General features: G+C 38.8%; 2 protein-coding genes across 2 annotated transcripts; both read left to right on the forward strand.

Annotated features, from left to right (window-relative positions):
• Window positions 1–7,011: 7,011 nt before the first annotated feature.
• On the forward strand, window positions 7,012–7,521 carry LOC136245273 (uncharacterized). The gene has a single exon (XM_066036762.1). The coding sequence runs from the start codon at window positions 7,012–7,014 to the stop codon at window positions 7,519–7,521; it is 510 nt and encodes a 169-aa protein (XP_065892834.1).
• A 2,168-nt stretch (window positions 7,522–9,689) lies between these two features.
• Window positions 9,690–10,659, forward strand: LOC136245275 (uncharacterized). Its single transcript, XM_066036763.1, has 4 exons — window positions 9,690–9,724; window positions 9,776–9,922; window positions 9,988–10,399; window positions 10,636–10,659. Exons 1-4 carry the CDS (start codon window positions 9,690–9,692, stop codon window positions 10,657–10,659), a joined length of 618 nt encoding a protein of 205 aa, XP_065892835.1.
• The last annotated feature ends 13,729 nt before the right edge of the window (window positions 10,660–24,388 follow it).

Consider the following 24,388-nt stretch of genomic DNA (forward strand, 5'->3'; position numbering starts at 1 on the left):
ATAAGCTTTGCATGCAACTGGTTCATTTGTTATTCCCCAGTGTAATGCAGGTACTTTCATGGAATTGAACTGACTGTGTGACAAAATTTCTCTCACTAGTGACTGAGGTGGACACTTTATGTTTGCTCTGCTAACAGAACCAAACTTGGAAGCTGTTACACGACCAATACGATGCTTGTGCCATAAGAGACATTCAGACTGCAACTTGTTGACTCCTCAAGGTACTGAACTTCATGCTCATCAACAGTTAATCAAATATTCTGACACATTCCAGGCTTAAGTTTTCTTCATTAAGTTCCTTGTATTTCTTATCTTGCAAAGCAGTCAACAGTGGAGGTAGTTTTCTTACTATACGTATGGTAGCATCAACTGTAGTGTGTTCCCTAGCTTCTACTGCAGTCAAAATTCCCAAATCGAGTAATATTTCTTTCAGTTTCCCCAAAAAAATGTCTTCACCATTCTGTGAGATAGTCTTGAGTTCCGTAGGTTGTCTTGAAGTAGTTGAAGTAATGGTGCCTTTTTCATCAGATCGTTTTCGCTTGGGTTGAGTGAAGTCCATATCTATCACACGAGCAGATTCAATCTGTGGCAATAAATATAATGGCTACATGAGTGTGAATATCACAAGTTAACCTTCTGAGAGTATGCTTCATTCCATTGACAAGGCTGTGATGTTCCTGCAGTGTATCCTAACCTAACTGCACACTCTATTTTAAACAAGACTGCTACAATGTGAGAGCACCCCTCACCTAACCTGAATGTATAATAGTATGGCAACTGATTATACACTTCTAGTATAGCCAAGAGTTCATAATATAGTAGAGAGGGCTCAGGGGCGGTTCCAGAGCTTGGAAAGAAGGGGGGGGGGCACCTTGCTGAAAAATGTTGAAGAGCAAGAAAAAAGGTCACAGCAATAATAGTCGGTTATCCTTTACCATATGTATATATCACGTATGTAAAATAAAATCCTTACTAACAGCTTCTTAGGTAAGCTACACTGCCTCATGAACGCTGTGACTGCTTTATTAGAGTACTTGACTGCTCTATTAGAGTATCTCAATCTTTTATGCAATTTTTTAAGCAAGGGGGGGGGGACACGTGCCCCATGTGCCCCCCTCTGGATCCGCCACTGGAGCTCTACTATATTATGAACTCTTGGTATAGCTGTAATGTGACCTACCCAGCCATGCAAGTGCAATGAGCTATTACAACTGTTCTATCTGACTTCACCATTACCCAAACCTGGTTAGCTTTGCTTGGTGTTTTCTGGCTTGGGTTAACAATGCTTTTAACATTAAACCCCTAGTTCCAATTTTCTTAACATCACCATCCTCACGTAGTTACTTGCAATTGTAACCATCAAGCTGTTTCCAAGATAGCAACTGTTCAAATGTGTAAATATCTGGTCGTGCAATGAAATAGACAAATATGTGCCTGTATTCCACTGGTGGCCAACTGGTCATGTCTGCCTCATAGTCATGTTCACCTCGATAAGGATCCCTATCTAACTGCAAACCAATGGCATTAAGCTTCGCTTCGTATCTCTCTTTATCTTCGTCTTTCAAAGAGTTGAAATAGTCACTCATTCTATAGTAAACACTGCATAACTAATTACAATATTAATCTGGCTCCATTGCTAACCAGAGTGAAAACAATGAGTCACATGCTCATACATGCAATTTTCACTTGAACTTATGTATAGTTACAAAACAGCTAAGCCAGTGTATCAAACAGTACTTTTAGTGGGATTCCAGGCCCTTTGTGAAGAGTGATTGGCTAATTGTGTGGGCGGCTAACAAATATACATAGCCTGCTATAGCTTTGCAGCCATACTTTCACATACAAACAAGCCTAAACAGTTGTAAAAGTTATAGCAACTAAATGTTGTACCACTTACTGTTGCAGTCACCTTGTTCTTTACTTTCGCCTGTTCTTTGCCATCATTAATGATTGATTGTGGGTTCCAGTTAATTGGCAAATTATTTCCACTTTGTAACCAATACCGATACTTGTAAAATTAGCCAATATTGGCTGTTAACGATAGTTCAACCGATTATCGGTGCAACACTAATTAAAACTTGCGTAAAATTTTCTTTGTAACATGCATAATTTCATTAAATTTTGTTTTACTCAAAATACCTGCTTGTGCGAACTTAGTTGGTCACATACTAACTCGAGCTTATTTCAGTACTTTTTATTGGTGCACTATATTCTCTAGTTAGTTTTCTCATACTTGTAATAGCACAATCTGCTTGCCTTTGAGAATTGAAGTATTCAAATTGGCTAATTCTACCAAACCATCCCTACATGAAAGGAAGACTAACCAGTGCACGGTTTAGGGTAAATCCCATGTCTTAAGGGGCACACACTATGTCCTGTGGCTTAGCGTCACATCATGCAAACCATAAAGCTATTACATCATACAATATAAATAAATTATTGCAACATTTTTAATAATAGTCAATCAGCCTATGTTGCGAAAGAAAGCACTATCAAGGTTGTTCACGTTTGAACAACTTCCAAGCCAATAAACTGCGAGGTAAGTCTTACAAATACAGTTTGTAAAATGTATTATGTAGTATCTCCACGTGATTCCACTAGCTCTTCCAACTGCTGAGAAAGGTCAGCAACTGCTAATACACCTTAACATATGAATCATTAATTTTCCCGCTTGAGGTGTTCCCTAAGGGTGGTGATGAGTGAATCTTTGCATTGTTTGATGGCATTTCTCCATTTCTCTTTAACCACATCTGTTCTCTTCTTAAGACTTCACTTCGGAACACTGAAAGCACCACATTGGTAGTTAGGCACCATAAATTAATACACATTTTAAAAATACATATGCTATAGATATTGAAGTTCCAAACTATTGGAACAGGCCAAGTCAATAGCTGGATCTTGCAATTTTATATTATATCTGTACTGTGTTGATCTTGAACCCATTAAACACATCACTGCTGAGCAGAGCCGAGCAAAGTAAAGAGTAAGAGAGTTTACATCTTATCCAAAATAGAGTTTGACTATATAGATAACCCTGTTTCCAAGAAATAAGAGTTGCAAGTCTTTGTAGACAACAGTTGCAGCTGGGCCCATCCCTCCAGTGCATGAAAATACCAAAGGAGAGGAAGTGCCCCTTTCTACCTCATGCATTTGCTCATCGTACATTCTCTTCTTGTCCAGTTCAGCTTGACGATAGCATTGAGCCAGAGGGGAGGAGGAATCGGTTGTAGTCAAAAGGTTACACTGGTAGTGCTCAACCGTACGTACAGCCATTCCCAAGAGTTTACGTGACAAACACGGAAAGCCCCATACTGGTAGTACTCAACCGTACGTACGACCATTTCCAAGAGTTTATGTAACGAGATGCAGAAACAACACTTATCATCAGCCTCTCCTTTGTTATGGCAAGCAATGTGCAGACCGAAGAAGCTAGACAAGAAAGGCTCAGAACAAGAAGAGACACTAACAATGGAGCCACAAGACAAAGAGAAACTTCTGCAGAAAGTGATGCAACATTTGTTTTTGGCACTCAAAATAATCGTGTAGCTAGCACTTCATGGCTACAGATTAGCTAGCTATTATGAAAACTCAGGCTCTCACCCCAACATGCTTTAGCATCTGTCTAGTAGTTCATATTAAACCATTTTGACTATATGCGTGAGCATTACCAAGAGTAAATAATGGAAGGGTCACGGTGACGGAGGTATCCAGGTACACTTATTTTATCATCACAGTTCATAGCTTACAACAGTGAAGTCTCTTGTGAAAGCATGTCTCGTTGAACAGCTTTTGAGTTTCTTGAAATGAAGGTGTAGCATATCACAAATTGCAGCACCACCAAAACGATAGTAGACATCACCTGTGTCTGTCTCTGTTGGTAATGAATTGGAACAGACATCTACTCTCACATCTACTTATTGCAAAGTATTCTGGAAGTTTTTAAAGTAATCCGGTAAAAATTCATAGATTGCTGAGGACGCAAGAATCATTAATGGGCCACTCTCAGGGACACTTCTTGTTTCACAAAAGCTCAACCAATTACTTCTTACTCCACTTAGGGGTGCACTAGTTAATTCTTCCAAATCAATATCTGTTAGCAAATATTGCCTGCTTAAAAGCACTGAAGCAGTTATGCCATTGAAATTGAAATCGTACAAATGGATCTGGGCCCTTCTTACAATCTGTATGGAGTGTAGCAAAGCAGTGGCGATGAAATAGGATGACGCCATTTAAAAGCTCATCATTTCCCAACAAACTGCAGCCAATTGTTTTAGCTTATCAGACAGTGTTTGTTCTGCTTCAAGTTTGTCAACAATAACTCCATTTAATATTTGACGGATCAAGGGAAATAATAGAAGCTTTTAAACTGTTGCATTATTTTTTGTTCATTACTTTAGACTTCCGTGTTTTCTTTACTGGAGGTATATCTCCATCGCTGTTAGTTGATTTCTTGTACTTTCGCTTTGTTCCTGCCAAACAATCTGCTGGTGCCTCGGCTGGTACTCCTCATGGTGTTACCGCTTTACCACTGACATTGTCATTCGTTGCAATACTTTGTGGCTTACACTGTCTTGCTGACCCTTTCCTTTAGATGGCTGCTCCACGCATAGTGATGAGCTCCTTGTTCTTGTAGACTTGCACGCTTTCTTTGATGCCATTTTAACACACAAGTTCCTTATTATGGACTGATGGGCATGCCTATCAATTAATGACTGGGTACTTGTAATTGCTTGGACACTGCAAATATGTGTGCCAGCAGATGTTTATTACTTAATTTAACACTTACTTTGACAGGGTTACAGACCAGCTTCTCGACTTAAAAGTGCTTATTTTTGATGCGGTGTATGGCAATTGAATACTCTCTCTTCCATTATTTATACTTTTGGTATTACTGCATATAATTTCTGGTTGAAGAAGACAGACCAGGTTGATTAATTAATTAATAATTATCCCATAGAGTACTGAATCAATAACAAAATATTTAACTCACCGAACTGATTACTAATACTACAGAATCAGGTGTTTCTAGACAAAATTTTCATGTTTCTTTGTTTGATTAAATTTAGAAGTGCTTACAAATATTACAAAGTGCGTAATTAAAATTGCAGGTGCTTATAAAGCACATTTCAAACAAACTCTAATTTAATGGCAGTCCTTTCTGCTTTAAAATAACTAAATCCATTGCTCACACAGTTGGCAGCTACGCAATAATGATGCACTACTTGAATTGCCAGGAGATCGAGACACTCTAATAGATGGTTTCGATCTCAAACATAACCCTACCCACTGTTCATGTTTCTGCGTTACAATGGATACAAAGCTTAGGGTGATTCCTTATGCAATATTACATCCAACAGCAAGCTTTCAGTTACTATGCCAAAAACATATTCTACTGTGCACATACTTTGTATCTATACAGGTTTGATGGTGATAAATAGTATCTCTGAAAGTGAAAACACTGTACATCAAATCAAGTAACAGTACAACAGTCACTATAGTGAAAATTAACACACAATAATAAAAGCTTCACTACAGGAAAAAAACTTGCTAAATAAAGCAGGAGCCTTCAGTATGTAGTACATGTATGATACATTTCTAAACATGTGCCAACACACAAAAATGTGTCACACTTTTTACAAAAGTTTTGTGTTTTTGTATCCCTTCTCTTCTTAGTGTCTGACACAATCTTGTGGCTACAAACACAACATCATCCCCTCTTACGGCTCTTATATGCAAATGCTTCCCTACCAAACGTTTCTCACCAACAACAGGATTTTCCTGAAAGTGGCTGGACAAGTTTTGAAAGTTTCAGTCAAAATCCCCTATGAGACTCTTAAATTAAATGGGGTAATTTTGTTGAAAGATGATCCATGAAATTACAATACTTATATCAACAAACCTCCAGAATATCTTTTTCCACCACTTAAGAGTTCATCTAGTCGTAAGCAAATAATAACTCAAATGTTGGTCCATTAGATCTACCCCACCCATGTAATAGTTGTAATCTATGTTGGCACTTGGACACGGTATAGGTTTCTTTTCACAACTTCTCTTTGGAATTTATAGGACAGTGTCAGCTGATTGTTGTGCATTGTACTGAGTACAAACACATCGCAGCGATCTCGCCACCAACTGCAATAATTTTATCATCATCACTTCTTTCCTAAACACTGAAACTCTTACCCTGGCTCCTCTCCTGACTATGGAGACTCTTCACTTGATTCTTCCCTTGATTCTTCACTTGATTCTTCACTTGATTCTTCACTTGATTCGTCACTTGATTCTTCACTTGATCCTTCACCTGATTCTTCTTGTGACTAGGGCAACTCTTCTCTTGGTGACTAAGGGAACTCTTCTTGTGACCAGGGGGGCAACTCTTCTCTTGGTGACTCTTCTTGTGACAAGGGGAACTCTTCTACACCTCCATTGGCGTGGTAGCAGCCTTTGTCCTTGGTGAGGTACCCTGGTCATGATGAAAAGGTGACAATTGCTTTTTTTGGTGATTGATTATCTGCAGATGTTGAAACAGGCTCTAGTGTCCACTTTACGTAGTCATCAACTCTATTATGATTAAAATTGAAAATGTTTATTTACATAGCAATTAGGGCTGAGCGATACTACCGTTTTAGCGATATATCGCGATATTTTGAAAGTATCGATATCGCGATATTTTGTTATTAACTATCGTGATACCATGCCTGTACATTGCTGTCATTGAAAATCCATTTGTTATGCAGTACTAGGCTAAGAATCCTTGGAAATGATAAAGTCCACCCATCTGGTTTTCCCTGCAGAGAGGTGTGAACACCATAACAACCTCAAAGCATGTGTTACAATAACTGTTACTGTAAACAAGGATGATAGTGGCTAGTTTGTTATCACCTATGAGGACTTCCTGCAGGAATGCTGAGCAATATGCTATGTAGCACCAGCTATGATTGACTTATTTGTAAGTATTGTGAACTATTCAGTATCGTGAATAGTAGCTTTAGTATCGATCGTGATACTAAAATGGCAGTATCGCTCAGCCCTAATAGCAATGCCTTATTATCTGCATTACAAAATATGTCAAAATTAACAAAATTGCCAGACTTTCCATACCTCGTTCATGGCTCTACAACATGTAATAAAGTGCCAAGAGATGGTAAACACAGTGGGGATGGTAAACACAGTGGTGATGGTAAACACAGTGGTGATGGTAAATACAGTGGTGATGGTAAACACAGCGGTGATGGTAAACACAGCGGTGATGGTAAACACAGCGGTGATGGTAAATACAGTGGTGATGGTAAATACAGTGGTGATGGTAAACACAGTGGTGATGGTAAACACAGCAGTGATGGTAAATACAGTGGTGATGGTAAACACAGTGGTGATGGTAAACACAGTGGTGATGGTAAACACAGTGGTGATGGTAAACACAGTGGTGATGGTAAACACAGTGGTGATGGTAAACACAGTGGTGATGGTGAACACAGTGGTGATGGTAAACGAGTCCTCTGGCAAATCTTAAATGTATAGGATCATGCAGTTGCATTTTGAGGTAGTACCTATAAGATAAAAGTTGTTGTGGCAGACCAGTACGTTAACCTAATACCATTTTGTGCATAATCTCCCACATGGTCAAATTTATTTAGTGTATAATTTACTATATAAAATATCAAACACATATGCTTTCAGTATACCTTTGCTCCCTCGCAGACTGAGTCCCTTTCTTCTCCTTTTGGTTTGTTTCTCTTTGTGTTGTCTTTTTGGCTTGTTATCTTTGGCTTTACCCTTTTTATTAACTTCCCTGAGTGGTTTTTTCTTCCGGCTCACTTTCATCATCAGTTTTAGGCTGATTGCCACTTTTACTTTTGTCACACGTACGCCTTTTCCTGGCAGAAGTTCTTCATTTTTTAGTTGGTGGAGGACGTGGGTCCTCTGATTCAGATGCAGTTGTGGTGCAACAACCAATACCACCAACACAAAGGCTTATTTCAGAAACTGCACTACTGTCATCACCTATAATGATAATCCACAGAAAATTTCTTCAACTTAGCCATCAAATAATAGACAATTTTATGTATGTATGTGCATGTTGATTCTTTTCATTTGTTTAATTATTTAATTAATAATTATCCCACCAAGTACTAAAGTGGATCAAAATGACCCATAACCATATACTAAAACACAGGACTACACTTTATGTCACTAACTTGATTCCAGTCCGCAAACAATTCTGCAATGCGTGTTGAACTAATTTTGCTGTTTATTTCACATCAGTGTCTTATATAGCGAGCAGTCACATCACGTGATGTCAACTATCAATATGGTGTTGTCAAAAGCAGTGACTTTGATTGTGACGATGTGGTAATAATGAATGGCGTTAGTGTTAATGTTGAAGCCAGTGGTGATTTTTATGAAATAATTAAGTAAGAGGCTGATTAGCATGTGATCAAACTCTTGTTCTTTGCAAGAATTTTCCCAAACATGGTTTGACATTCTGTGATTGCTGTATTGTTATACCTATACAGATTAATGCAACATAAATTAACAGTAGCAAGCTCATGTACAACGTTTAATTTCCAGCAATGCATAGTCTATTACAAATTTAAATATTTAATTCTGTCCTTATCATATTGGGGGGTGGACATGCAGAGGTCCTCATACTCATCTTTTATGTTCTGTCAGCTGGTTGGAATTACATGTTGAACTTCATTAGTAAACACCTGTTACAATTATGTTATGCCTGCACTTTACATTCCACTTTGTAATGGACCAGCACCATGTCCCCATGGACCAGGCCAACAGTACCATAACCCCATGGACCAATGCCATGGCACCATAACCCCTAGTCTTGTGTTGCCAAACCAATACACGCCAGGCGCTTATCGATATCCTGATTATAAGCGCCGGCTGTAATTGGTCTGGTGACATTATGACTCATTACCAGTTCAATAGTGCAGCAAACGGTGCGCAAGCAATTAGTATAAACGGCACGCGTATATTATTATCCGGCCTTTACCAGGGTTTTACTCTTTAGCGACCATAGCAAATAAGAGGGTGAAACTGCTGAATGAGCAACGCTCGTAGTGGAGATGCAACAGACAGTGCCATTGACCTAGTAGTGAAGAGGCTTGGTTATGACAGAGTAAAAGATTTGCAGTGTGAAATAATACACGAAGTTGTTGTTGGTCGAGATGTGTTCGCTGTATTACCTACTGGTTACGGGAAGAGTCTTTGTTACGGGTGCCTCCCGTTTCTCTTTGATGAAATTTACAAACCTGATGAGCCAACCATAGTATGTGTAGTATCACCACTATTAGGAATAATTGAAGACCGGGTATTGTGACTACTATAGTAATAGCGAGAGTAATAGCTACCAACTATATTCAGTGTAGCAACGTGTCTTTTAGCTATTAATGTGGTAACTGATATCCAGCATGCAATGTTTTAAACACTTAAGGCTTTTAATTTAGTGCATTAGCTACTTTACAGTGAATTTAGCTCAAGATGCCTTGCAGGTGCATTTGTTTTCATCAAAAGGTATACCAACTGGATGTGTGTCAAGCACTTCAAGCAACCTTACAATGGATGGAGTCAAAAATGCCAAATATCAGCTGGTATTTTTTACCACAGAAGCATTGCTGCATGGTAGATGACGAAAAGTATTGCGTAGTGAACCTTATGCAACCAGATTACGTGTGATGGTGATAGATGAAGCACACACTGTTATCGAATGGTAAGTTATTTAAGAACAATAGTTTTGCTTAGATTATTGGATGGTGTACAGGAGTGATACATTTCGTTCAGACATGCTAAGATTGGGAGAAATTCGCAGTATTGTTCCAGAAGATGTAAGATTTATGGCCATGACAGCAACAGCATCCAAGGAACTAAGAATGAAGTGTCATCTACAATTGGTCTTATCAACCCTACAGTGATAGCTATTTCTCCATGCAAGAGTAACATCTCATATAATGTATCCAACTTTACATCCATCAGTGAGACTTTTGGTCCAGTTCTCCATGAACTGAGAGGCAAGCTAACATCAATGGACAGAGTCATTATATATTGTAGAAAGATTGAAGACTGCAGTGACCTCTACTGCTTTTTAAAGCGTGGTTTGGGTGACAATTTCACATATCCCTCTGATGCTCCTTGTGAATTGTCAAAATACTGTTTAGTGGATATGTACACAAGTGTCACTGACCAGGACGTCAAACAGCAGATAATTAAATCATTCAGAAACCCCAGTGCACCGTTAAGAATTGTATGTGCAACAATTGCATTTGGGATGGGGATAGATACTCCCGATGTTCACAGAATAATACACTTTGGTGCTCCTAGCCATCTTCACTCTTACATTCAAGAAACTGGAAGAGATGGGAAGCTGACAGTAGCTACGCTGCTAACTGTAAACAAATACAATAATTCATGCTCAAAACAAATTTTAAGCTACCAAAAGAATGTATCACAATGCCGACAAGATTTACTTTTTTTGTGACACAGACAACTACCATCACCTTGATATGGGTACCAAGTGTTTGTGTTGTGACATATGTGCTGTAAACTGTGATTGTGTATCTTGTACAAATGTATATTCATTTAATCATCATTAATACTGTATATGTTAAATTCTTTATTGTACAGTTGTACAGTAAAAAGTATCAATAACAGTTATCACTCTTCAAAGTAATAGTTGATATGCTCCTTGACCCATTTCAGTATGTCATCATGTGGCATTGCATGCAAGGGGTCACGTGGCTTTGAAAAAGTCATATATTTCCTTCCAGGGATCTTAGTGAAAACAGAAGCATTGTTCAAGCATTTCAATAGGGATTTAAAATCTTGCAAGCTTTTTGCTTCTTTATGACTCGTAGATGTTTCAGCCACATGGTTGTCTTTGTCAAAATTATACAAAAGTAGATGGACAGTACCCAGAGCACGAGCTACTCTTTCCATTGATTTGGTTGTTTTGTTGGGCTGCAACTGTGTGATACTTGTTTTAACCAATTTGTTGAGGTGTTCACAATGTAAATCATTGGGGATGTTTCTCCCAGCCTGTCCATGTGTGTTTACAAATCTTTCCCAGAGCAGCTCCTCTGCTTGACATGGACTTAGCAAGTAGTCATACTGCATTAAGAAATTCAAAGTTTCGATGGTATAATTTGTTCTCCCAGAACTAATATAAACATTGGCAGCAGGTATCTGTAGCACCTCAAGACACGTATTCCATCCCCTTCCTTGATGGCATCCCGGAATTCTAAGTACATGCACCCGATGGTCAATAACCATGATGAATACTGGTATGCCATGTCTTCTGAGGATGCAGTGTGGGAGATATTGTAATCTATACAAAGAAATGACTTGACAATGTCTCTTGTAATTCTGTCTAACAGTGGCTTTCTTTTTTCATCCGTGCATGCCCAGGTGAGATCGCCTTTAGGAGCATACTGCTTAGAGGGATTATCACTCAGGACTTGCATACCTAGCAACTTCATAGCTGCAGCAACAACATGTGCTTCAATGACTAAAACGAAGAAGTCTTCACAGGCATCAAAACTATCGATTGGCTTGCTCTTAACATTTATTCTTCCCAACAAATTTCTAAGTTGATACAGTGTTCCATGTTGTGATCCGGAGCCAAAAGAATAGTAGTATTTCCATATTAGCTACAAGTAACAGGCATATGCTAATATAATCAAATTAAATTGATGCATATATATAGTCCTGCATAACAACATTGATGTTGTATAAGTCCTTGGTAAAAGATGTAAATAGTAATGCTGTACTACATATAGTAAAAGGGCAATATATCCAGGAGTGTGACAGGACCCTGCATTTCCCTTCAGAAAATTATGTTGTGTTATATTTGCATACTTTGATTAACAGTGTATATAGCTAGTCATTCTACCCACTTTTATACTGCTATAGAACTTACTCCAAGAAAATTTGCTTTAGTGTGCCAGTCTTCCATAACTTATGCCAATAAGTTGTTTTGCTGGAGTCTGGGAATTGGTCTTTGCTTTGATTGAATGCCTAGCTCTGGCTGCTGTCAATTGGTCACCACCCAAAAGAATGGAGTGAACTTTAGCCTTCTCTATGGTTTCTGTTTCACCATTGCTGTACACCTTGCTCTCAGTGTGTGTGATGCATGGAACATACTGATGTAAATGAGTAAGGATAGCTGCCATTCCTTCACTAGTTGTCTCATTTTGAGGAATAATACCAAGGGGAACCTACTCTATATTAAGGTAGCTAATTGTCATCCAAACCACGTACCACTGTTGATTTGCTACTCATCTCAGAATAATGTTTGTGCATTATATGCCACTCAATGACTCCGTCAAATGATAAATTGAAAAAATCTAGATACTTCATATCAAAACATGTAATAGGAAAGTGTAAAGTAAAGCCGTATAAGTGCAAATCCGTTTATTTTTGTGTATCGCAATTATTTTCCGTGATTTTTCTAGGCTGAACGGTCTGGGAAGCGGCAAGGAAAATTTTGTTCGGGGATACCAAGGTACTGTAATTTTAGCCATCTAATAAACCATTGCAGACTTATTAAATAGACCAACTTTCTGTGAACAATGTGTGGAGCCGTTCACAAATCGAGCAGATGACAAGTGTCGCGGATTAACTGCACTGCCTATTTTGAGAACATCGCACGACCTGAGTAGATCTAAACTGAACCACGTTGTATGCATCTAAAGAGTGCTAATCGTCTGGAAATTGGCCAGGGTATGCCGTGTCATCCTTCATTTAAAGGCGGAGATACTTCAAGTAGACATTATGATATTATATTGTTGCTTCTTTTACCATAAATATAACATGTACAATAATTGTATCTAGTTCTAATTACACTAATTTGCGTAATAGTTAATTGTTTCCAGGATACTGTTGTTAACGACCAAGCAGGTGCTAGCAGTAGCATTGACGATGGCGAATCCTTATAACTTGTGATCAGGTACAAATAAGCGTGACTACAAACAAATGAATGACATCGTTCTGCCAAGAGTCAAAAGAGAGAGAAGAGACAAACTTTATCCTATTGAAGTAGTAGAAAGGCAAGGGTCCAGAGTGAAGATACACTATGTTGGGTACAATGATGACAGTGATGAATGGCATGAATCCAGTGACATAGTACCATTATCCATCCCCAACAACTCCAGTAGCACCACTGTTAATACCAGTAATATTCCAGTACTACCGGCAGTACAACCGTACAGCCTCTACAATGAGCTTGGTATTAAAATAAAACAGTCACTCACATGTGGAAGAAAAGATTCACCATTGGTTAAGATCACAATGGGATTTGATTACTTTCTGTTCACAGGTGGTTTACAACAAGCAGGAATTGCAACAAACGCTGTGTAGGGAACTGTACGGTACGGGATACAGCAATTTTCTCCTTGGAACATGATGGCACTATAGGGGAATTAACAAACATGGTGACTATGCCTATGTTGTTTTAAGCAGCATTGAGTTTTATCTGCTCAAACGATGAAGTGTTGTTGATTATCATCCACCAGAATCACCAGGTAGACCCATCGCATCATCAAAGCTAGACACTGGGTATCTGTTGACATTCTGCTTCCAACAATGATATGGTAATTCATCTACATTTGGCAGAAACAGAGATATATTTAATAACTGAACTACGTATTCTACATCTATACATGATAAAACACACTACTGTATGTAATGTACATAAGACACTATGTTATCCATCACCAGACCTATTCTGGGTTGGGCATTGGGATAGGTATTTTCTACCTCATATAACAGGGTAGGGATAGAATAAATTCTTGTTATATCGCAAACATGGACATCGGTCAGCAAGATATGGTCTGGTGAATTACTTTAGAGAAAGTTGTGAATTTCCATTGATGAATGTGATCTCATGGACAAGCATGGCAGAACTTTATCACAAAAAATTGAATGCTGGTGCTTTGTAGCACTTGAACATCAATAGCAACAGCCTTCTGAATAAAAATCGGGTGGCCCTATTATCACCAGACTGTTCCATTACCCAAAACTATCCGCCTCACTAATGAACGTACAAATGATCCCCAAGCACCCAGCGTCTCAACACATAGAGGGGAGAAGTGAAATCAGAGAAGAATACTGTCTGATCTTAGCTAACTCTGCAGAGTTTACCAGCCAGCTGGCACCACTTGCAGAAGTAGATAAATTAGATGGGCCAGGGTGTCTGAATGGTAAAGTCCCAGAGCAAGGGTAAACTCCGTGACCAAGGAATCAATGACTTGCCATCTGGCCTCTTACCATCATCACGACACACACCGATCGGCTCCAAAACAGCAAGTACACCTCCAGACACCAGAGCTAAATGTTCACCCACTAATGCAACCTCATTATATGATAATTCACCAGATCCTAGTATATGCCGACCAATATGATGCCACAAAGAAAAAGTAAACTAAGTATCATCTGGCCACATGAAAGGGGTAGTCACTACCAATAGTCTTATAGAAGCATCTGCAACCGGGATCAAAATCAAATCCAGTGATCAAATGGTAAATTAGCACTGAATTAAGTGATTAAGACTTCCTAGAAAGTGGTGATTAAGCTAGCTTGTAATGCACCTATCAATGACACACCCCAGGTCAGGCAGCGGGTAGGGATTTGTAGGGGATTCCGTCACCCAAACTCGTCCCCAGGGTAGGGACATTTGCAACACGAATAGCCATACTTGGCCTTATTGTTAGTGATTCCCGGGATAAATAATACAAATTATTAGGGGATTTGTAACTCGAAGTTGTCCCCAGGGGTGGGGAATTTGTCATCTAGCATTTGCAAATCCCCACCTCTGCCTGACCTGGGGTAGGTGAGACTTGACATTGATAGGTGCATAAACAAAACAAGAATTTACGAAAACATGTGCTAAATTATCAAGCAATCAAGGCTGTTTTTAAGCGATCAAGATTTATTTTTGTCGATCAAAAACCTTGATCCCGGTCGCAGATGGCTCTACAGGTCTATTGGGTAGTGACCACCCCTATAAAGCATTCGTAGATTTAACTACACCACACACACTCACTTAATTTTCGTAAATTCGAGATACACACAGCCCATGCCAAGGTCTCCTGTAATTGCACTCATCTGGTAGAGGTCCATTTATCGAACGCATAGGTTTACACAACTCCATGCTGTTTTAGGTGACCATTATTTGGAATGAATGATGCTTGAATTAAATAGAGTATTATTACAGCTGCTACTGTCTCATCGTACTATCTTGACTACTATTACTCAGTGCCTAAAGCCAGTAGTGTTCAAACAATTTGTGATCAATACGTGTCTACAGCTGCAGTTATTTGATGCCTGCTTAAATAAACATGTTGGCGAAGACAAGGTCGGCCTCTAGGGATGACTGATCTCTACGATGAGTCTATGAGTATGGCATGAAAGGCTAGCTGGGATATTGATTTTTCTATTTTCACCTTGCTTTCAATGCTGCAAGGACAGATAAATCTTTGCAGGTAGCTGTCCACCAGGCCGCTTCAGGTTTGTGGACTACTTGTCCAAGGGCTTAGTAGTATTACTTGAGCCATATCATGTGAAATCATGCACTTGTCAGCATGTGTTTGATCACTTTGGTGATATTTTAATTGCATCCAAAACTCTGAACAGTTTATTCAATTTTATCACTTATCTGCAAAACATTATTGTGACTCAGTTAATAAAAGTTGTAATATAAATGTGGTAACCTTTATACAGCTATATACACATGTGGTACATATGTTTAAGGAATTTGATTGGATTACATGGCTAAATTATGACATATTCTCTTATTGTGGCCTTTTTCTTTGCATTTCGTACATTTTTGCTCTCTCGGTTCTCTTTGATGACTGTCAGCTTCTAATTCCTCTATTCTGTTTCTTTTTTCCAACACCTGCAATAGTGATTCTTGCTCCTTATGGTTGGATGCATGTTGATAAAATATTGTTGTGAAGTTGTTCAATTTTTCAAGGCCTTGCTGAGTGAATATACCAATGTTCCCATATAGCGTTAGGAACTGAGAAACATGCATGGACATACAGTGAATGTAAGGAGTGACATCTTTATCCTGATAGATAGATGTAAAATCATTGACCCATTGTTTTGCCTGCTTGTCAAACTCTGTTGGATTGGGTTTATTTGAAACCGATAAAAGATTAACTAAAACATTGAAATCATTCCATAGCTTTTGTAGCTCATCTTTATTCTCAAGGGATGGAAACAATGTTGGTATATCAGTATTATCAAACAGTCGTTTCTTTTCGGGTCCTGTTACGTCTCGCCACTTCGTTTTGTTCAATTCTTTCTCTGTGTAGAATCTAAAGTGAATTTTACAACTATCATTTAAAAACTGCTGGTACTGGGTAGCATGTGGTTGGTCTTTGTTTTTTCCATCTACATTTCGAATGTCTCGAATCAATAGGTCTATTAGTACATCGGAAATTCGTAGAAATAAATGCAGTGTATCAATTACGATACGGTCGATGGGAATAAAATCAAACATTGGCTTGTGGGAGCAGTTAAACCGCTTCTTGCTGAACTTACCCAATGTTGACATCCTTGATATTTCTTCGACAGTCCTTGCACCATGCTCACTGTCTGTAATAGACCACACCAATTGCATGTCGTTTCTCTGGTCTGAAGGACACTTGCACCAACTTAGCAGTTGCTGAGTCAATACCACAAACTAAAGCCAAAAATTTCATATCTCCTCCTAAGTAGTATTCTATGTTGTATGTGTTGCCATTTATAGTAATATTTGTCAGCTCTTTTGCTTCAGTGATGATGTCCTGCATTGTTTCACAGAGAGCATCATAATCGGACTCAGACACTTTGAAGATGGCAATACTGTGATTACCCTGTGCTGAGCAAGCCTTGGTTCCTTCTTCCAAGATGGTAAATGCGATGTTGAACACACTGTATCCCCGACCTATCTGTGTCCCATCTCCAGTCAGTTTGATACGGAAACATGATGGTACATCTTCTGGTTTTGTGTTGTCTACTATGTCAGGGTCATTCTAGCTTTTAAACTCTGTTGGACTCCGATGGTATTTCCTGGTGCTTTTTTGATGTCATATTGTGAATTCAGTTCTGACTTGAACTTTTTAATTTTACTAGAAGATGGTAGATCTGATAGTATGCTTAACTCATGGTAGCTGTATATCTGTCTCTGACATAAAGGGTGGAATGTACACTGTTGTCTTCTTTTGTATCAATATGTTTGAATTGTCCAGTTCTAAAGTTTATCACTTCACATACACCTGTATCAATGTTCTGTACTTCCATATTACAGGGCTTATAGCTACTACTTTCATAAAGGCTGGTGATATTTTCAAGATTCTTTGCGAGTTTTCTCTTTCTGTGGTATTGCTGTTGTCTAGTGAGCTCTGACCAAGGTTTCTGTGAACGCTGTGGTATTGAATTGTTGCCTAACTTCAAATTAAGTATTTGTATTTGTTGTTTTTCTACAGTTTTCTCTAAGTTATCTACCTGGCTTTCCAACTTCTGTCTTTTGTTGGTCTCATTCGTTAACTTATCTTCTGTAATCTTCCTCTTTCGTAAAAGCTGGGTCTTCACTTCTGTTTCATTAATTGCCATGTTCCAGGTTGCATCTTTCCCACTTTTCCAACAGTCAAGTTGTGCTTTCCTTTCTGTTCCTCCAATCTTAGAAAATGATCTTCCCATTCGCCAAAGCTTTGATTTGAAAGTAGTCCTGGTGTTGTCCGTTATGTGTAATGGGATGTTATAATGTTTTAAAGTCTTGGTGATAACAAAGTCGATTGCTAACTCAAATGTAGATGTAGCCTTTCTAGTGGAAGAAAGTATTTCATCATTGGGGGCAGGTGTAATGGTTGGGATACCATTTTTGCCAGGACATGATATATCCCAAAGAAAAAAGCTGTATAGCATACTTTCAAATTGGGTGAATAGTGTTAATGGCTACATAAGTTTGTGTCATTGTGGTGGTACAGGGATGCTGCTAGAATGTGACCACACAATAAACAGCACTAAGTGGTTGCACTTATATGGTAACAATTTATTACCTGAGGTTAGAGTCAATTAGTCGACTTCATTCTTTGCCAATTTGCAAACACTAATAGAAGCCGTACGGCAACTTGCTGTATACCAAAATGTAGCTCAAGGACTCTTGCACTTGTTTCCGGCCGAACAAAAGACGTATCCTAAGGCTACTGGATAGAGAAACTGTATAAAAGCGCGGTGTCAATAAAAGCCCGCCCGCTAGTATTGTTTTTGTATGGGAATATCTCAGACCCGTTGCTGTTTGGAGCGAATTTGCAAGATATAGCCTCCCAAAAACTGGCCTCATTTTTAGATATTCATCGAGCTGAAACTCTCAGGTATGCAAAACCGCCTGAACAAATTTGTTACAAGCTACAGAACACGTAAGGTTGCTAAAAATATACATTTTTAAAAACTGTAACTCAATACTAACTGTACATTACGCGTAATGAAAACAATTACATCCATAACTTGTGGTGATGTAGAATTGGTGGATAACATGACTGGAGGCCGACACCGCCGCTTTCTTGAAGGCCCACGAGATTCACCAGGAGATGGCCTCCTTTTCCTACAAGTTTCTGGCTAACTGCACATATACGTATGGCAAGTTTGTTATAGGTGTTAAAACAAGAACAGTACATTCGCAAGTTGGCGGTCTCTGAGCAAGATATTTCATGTCCTTGTTGATGCAAGAGCTCTTTCCAAAGATGTAACACTCGTTCATAAGCTTCACTGTCATCCCCTTTGTAGTCAGTGCCAAGGTTTCTTCCTATCTTCGGTGTTTTCGTAATATCTAACCCACAGCCAACGCAAATAACTGGCCGTGCCATGTGGGGGCTACTTACACCTCCCTAGTTACAAGTGAAGTATCTATGGAAAGCACCGCTACCGCCATACCTATAATGCGCATGCGCTACATTCCAGTAGAACTGGTAATGAGTCGTAATGTCACCAGGCCAATTACAGCCAGCGCTTATAATCAGGATATCGTTAAGCGCCTGGTGTGTATTGGTTTGGCAATGCGAGACTAGTGTAATGGCTGGTAGTCAGCGTGTGATGGCTCAGTGTGCCCATAGTTTCTGTTCCTTTAAAAAAATGGATATTCTGGTTGTGGTAGGTCGGATTTTTTCTCATAAAGCAAGGCAAATTCCTCAAGTTGTTGCTTAAGAGCTTTAAATAGTCTTGCCACTTCCAGCAAATATGACTTGTATTTGGGCTGGAAGAGAAGCCAGCTGGATGATCCCAGTGGATCCATCAACACTTCTTTATTTTTAGTAACTGCACTGCATATAGAAACACGAGGACCAACAAGCTCCATTAAAAAACACGGTGCATTAAACTTTGCTGTCTTATTCGTGATTTCTTTATGGTAATAAACAATAAGCTGGAAATAGCTGTCAGAAGCACCCATGCCAACCTCGTTTTTTAACTTCGATAATAAGTATCGGATAACCATCGACAGTGATGGAGACATCCATATATCGCACTTTAATCTGAACGGGTGAATTATGCACTGTGAGGTAATTCTTAATGATATCACTGCAAAATACTTTTTCTAAACGATCACCTTCTTCATACTGCTCACTCATCAGACAACAAAAACCATTGCAAGACGTGTATCTTCATGTTCCAAAGTCACTTTCTTACATTGTGTCAGGAAGTTGTCAAAGCCTTTGTAAAATAATAAAACATGAGTTTCATGAAGAAATAGAGATGATGGATGATGGCAATATATTTTTCATCACTTGGCATCTTTTTCAACTGGTCTTCCCAATTCTTCTTCTTTGCAAACTCTGATGGTGATAACATCTTATAGGTACCTTGACTAGGCTGTAGTTGTTCTATCAGTTTGATCAAAAATGGGTTTTCATATGTTATACTTGCCAAGATCGGTTTCACTTTTTGATTCGGTGTAAGCCTTTCCTTTTCAAAGTAAGTATAAGCAGACCCAGGTATGAATCAACATATGTTAGAAGCAGCATTCGTGATATCATCGTCCCAGTGCATTTGGATGAATTAGAGATATTTCAGCTTCTTGTGTCAATACTGTAATTTGTTCCTGTGTTTTTGTGGTCCTATTGTTCACCATCAAAGTCATTCACACACAGAGTGATTTTGAGGGTGGCAACTAGTATACTAACACTGTCACATGTGTCACTAACATAGTCCTGGGTATCAACTCTTGTAAAGGTCACTGAATTGTGTGACCTTGAGAGTTGATGTTTAGCTAGCTGTGTTAAAATGCCAGATACAGGTGGTAGTACTGTGTATTAATGATTATTATTATTATGATGATTACTAGGCCTGGGGTACATAAAACCAAGTACAACCACCAATGGGACATGTACGAACAGTGTATGCATGGTCATCACAGTGTGTGTGGGTGGAAAAGATACACATACACAGTAGCACATACATAAACATCAGTGATGTATTTACAGTCCTGAGGGCCTACTACTGTTATGTTGTCTTGATTAGGAAGACCACATTATCACCCCTCCTGCATGATTCTCACAAGTCATGGTGTAAGTGCATGCTCTCACATCTATAGTATATTGAATCTCACACCTGCAAGCAAAACAGTCCATAAAATTTAGTATCTCTACAAAATTTACATCATTCTCCTCATGTAATACCAGTTGTTTAATGAAGATGAATCAGGGTACTGGATTAAGACATGGCTGCTGGAGTTGCCAAGAGCAGACCTTAAATGATAAAAGAAGCAGAGTATTTTAACTATCTGTCACTTGAGTTAATTTTAATATGAGCTGGGCCATATATCCTAAAATACAAGATGAATTTTGGGAACAAACAGCTGCATGTACAGTAGCTGATCACTGTGAAAGATGGCAGTGCCTTCAATAGGATAAAAATCCAATACCAGTATATAATGAATATGCCACCAAGAACAAGTATAATTCCAGTGTGGGGTAGCATCGCAGACTGTAATTATGTATAGACACAATAATATACTGTAGTTTAGCTAAGGTATGTGGGTAAATAGACAGCAACATGCACAACCACACAGCAAATCATCTGCCTTGGGGCACATTGTGTGTGTTGTGTAAAACTGTGCTTTCTCCACACAATGGCCTGCCATGCAAAACTACTGTTAGCTGAGTGCAAGTACATCATTGGTGTGGCAATGTCATAATGATGTGCAACACAACATACAGGAGATGTACATTATACTGTAGAACTGTATGTAACAATATAATACTGGCAACACTGAAAATGGAATAATTCAGCTAGCAAGCCAGGTGAAGGATGAACAAAGTACACAAACAAACAAACAAATACACAACAAACAAACAATCACAACATGAAAGCATACTCTTAATCTCACAGAGCGCGTCCAGCTGGCACCTGGCATCGCCTGTCATGGCAATTTGAAACTCACTATTCTGCCTGAAAACAACTTAGCAAATAAAGATGCACTAGCCACAAACAATCAGTAGTCCAGTGGCCTTTCTCCATGGTCGCTAATCCTTCCACTGTGGTCATTGTGAATAGCAAAGTAAATGGGTGTGGCACTTAATTAGCTGCTTTGTACTGGGAATTATATAGAATCACACGTCTGTTCAAGTTATCAGCATGAACTGGCATAAGTATTATACGTTTGTCCCTTCATTCACAGGCGAACCTATCCCTGGTTAGTACATGTCTCTAGGCCTCGTAGTTTTCGAGAACATAAATTATTATTTATTTATGATGTAATTTTAACCGCTTTTCTTATTATTCTTAGTACTTGGTTATATAATTAGCACTTTACAGTGACCAGCACTGAAGAACTAGGGTTTTCCAGCTGAAAATATCACCCTTAATTTCCCTCCATGACAGCTTGGCAGCATTGGTTACTCACAGTAAAGCCCAAAAATGTCTTAGACCAACCCCAAACCCTTCCAAAAAGTTTCTATCGAAGTTTTAGAATTTTCTATTTTAACAGAATGTTATGATCACTGACAGACTGACTGACTAGCTGACTAACTAACTGCACTGCTTAAATTTGGGTGCTATTTCAACACCCCAGCGAAAGATGAGAAGTGTTGTAGTAACTTTCAATGATTTCATGTAATCGTTACACTGTATGCTGCGATTACAAGGGCATTGCTGATGTATACACCCGTCATTGTGCTTTGCACGCAGCACCAGAAAAGTTGGCTTATGGGATACAGTTGTTTTAGTTTGGTATTTTGTAGCGTATTAAGCCTACTACCTTTGCTATTGGGACGGTAAGTAAAGTTAAGTAGTTAGGACTATAAAGTTACTCACCTATTTAATTATGGTTGTCTTCTTTGTGTTGTTCAGGGTTCCACCAAGGGCAAAGGCCCGTTAAAGGTGGCAGGAAGACTGGCTTCCTTTGTGGACACCTGGAAGGTGTTGACAAAGGACACTTGGGGTATTGGATGCCATACAAGGGTACCAAATACCCTTTTTAGGGAAACCTTACCAACCTTACAGACCACAAGAAGGGTTGTGATATTTGCTTGAAATCCACCTGTACTTTCAAAATATGAATTCTTCAAAATTAAAACCTTCCAAATTCTAATTTTACTTGTCCTACGAAAATGTCTGGTTCGAAAATAACCAGCTATACAGTACCTACCTAGATTTTTATAGTCTGGTACATCGCAGACCTTATCTGCTGGTGCTTATCAATCAGGCGCTTATAATCTCTAATTGATTAGCCCCAGCAGATAGAGTCTGCAATGTACCAGACTAAGATTTTTAATTAATTAAAAGCGCATGCCAAAAGTACAGAAAAACATGCACCTTACTACTACATTTCATATCAACAAAATGTGTAATGTTATTATTTTTATTGTTTTTTTTCTTTGCTGATTATTTACACTTCACGGAAATTAGATAAAGATACTCTAATAGAGCAGTCACTTACTCTATTACAGCAGTCAGGAAAGAGTGATATACTAGCCAACTCTAGAGCATAATCTTGATTTTGAAAGCATAGTTAGCAAAACGGGCTGAATTTTTGAGTGCTGCTCAAAAGCACAATAGGCTATTTTCAAAGCATAATTGGCTCAAGCCTACTCACTTTTCCCAGACAACAATAAGGCAGTATTAGTTAGCCCAAACAAACCTTCAGATCAACCCAAAATGCTTTCAACAAGTTGCTATGGAATTTTTTTAAAAATTGCATTTATTCAACAGAATTTTCTACTGACTGACTATCTGAGTTGAGTAACTAACTGACCGATGCCTTCAGATAAGCACAACTTGATAATGGCTAAGGCTATGGACTTGATTTTTTCACTGTTCAACATCACTTCGGCCCAACAAGTCCTTTTGACATATTGCAGTACATACGATACATTCTTCATGGACTTACCAGTGTCCTCCTTTGTATCCTATTCATCTTTGTTGTCAGCAAAAAGTGTCATTTTGGTGGTAGCACGTGGTAGCTTTCCTCTGTAATAGACATCATCCATATTTTTCATAGTGGCCACTTTGATTGCAGAGGTACTTTTCAAACAGTTCTTGATTCGTACTGCTGTGTTGGTTGAACATAGCCAACAACGAAGCATAATGCATACTTCACTTTTCGGACGATAATTAATATAACTGGGACATGACCTTATTTTTTTCTGTTGATGCGGTATGTGTGGATTGCAGATAGTGCTGTACACCTAAAAATTTTTGTCACTGGTTAATTGCCTACCAGTTAATTGGGTGCGTGTAGTAAATTGATATTAGCAGACATAATAGGTACTCAACCAGCCTGCTGGAAGTTACAATAGCAGTTATTACTATCACATATTTACACATGCTTTGGCTTCACTTCTGGATTATTAATGAAACTAGCAAATCTTCAATTCCAGATATATGTGGTACTTTCTGATGCTTTCCTCTTGGCTCCAGCCACTTGTTCGCTGTTCTCTTCCACATTAGCTGCATTCACCTTCAACCCATCACAGCAAATCTGGCAAGTCTTACCTGTTGTATGTCTGACCACAGTTCTACCATATCAGCTTGTGTTCTCAAAACATCTCCTTCCTGGCACGCCATGTACCAGTAGAGTCATCATGTGTGCAAGAGTAGAGCATGCGCGAGTTTTTAATTTAACAGTGGACTGGAAAACCACTGTAATAAGTGCTTCCTTAGCAGTGCGTAGCAACGTAATTGAAGAATTATGAAAATTTCATGAATTACAAAATCCAAGAATTACAATTATGTATGATTGCCAAAAATCTATTGGTTAATTCCAGATGAGAAGAAAGGCTCTGCTCACTAACTTGACTGTGTTGGACTAGTTGCAATTGTTGACCTTGAGCAGCAGGTAGTGCTTATCTTTGCAACTCCTAAGAGCAATGTGTTCATCACATGAAATTCTCAAATACCTGTA

This window comes from Dysidea avara, chromosome 15 (genome assembly GCF_963678975.1).
Source record: "Dysidea avara chromosome 15, odDysAvar1.4, whole genome shotgun sequence".
In the NCBI taxonomy this organism is placed as follows: Eukaryota; Metazoa; Porifera; class Demospongiae; order Dictyoceratida; family Dysideidae; genus Dysidea; species Dysidea avara.

What these genes read in the sequence shown, in the direction of transcription:
- LOC136245273 (XM_066036762.1), top strand. Translation starts at nt 7,012, where the DNA reads ATGGCAGTATCGCTCAGCCCTAATAGCAATGCCTTATTATCTGCATTA.
- LOC136245275 (XM_066036763.1), top strand. Translation starts at nt 9,690, where the DNA reads ATGGTGATAGATGAAGCACACACTGTTATCGAATG. An exon ending in GCACACACTGTTATCGAATG is followed by an intron (nt 9,725 to 9,775) that starts GTAAGTTATTTA and finishes GATGGTGTACAG; the next exon opens with GAGTGATACATTTCGTTCAG. An exon ending in CAGTAGCTACGCTGCTAACT is followed by an intron (nt 10,400 to 10,635) that starts GTAAACAAATAC and finishes TTTATTGTACAG; the next exon opens with TTGTACAGTAAAAAGTATCA.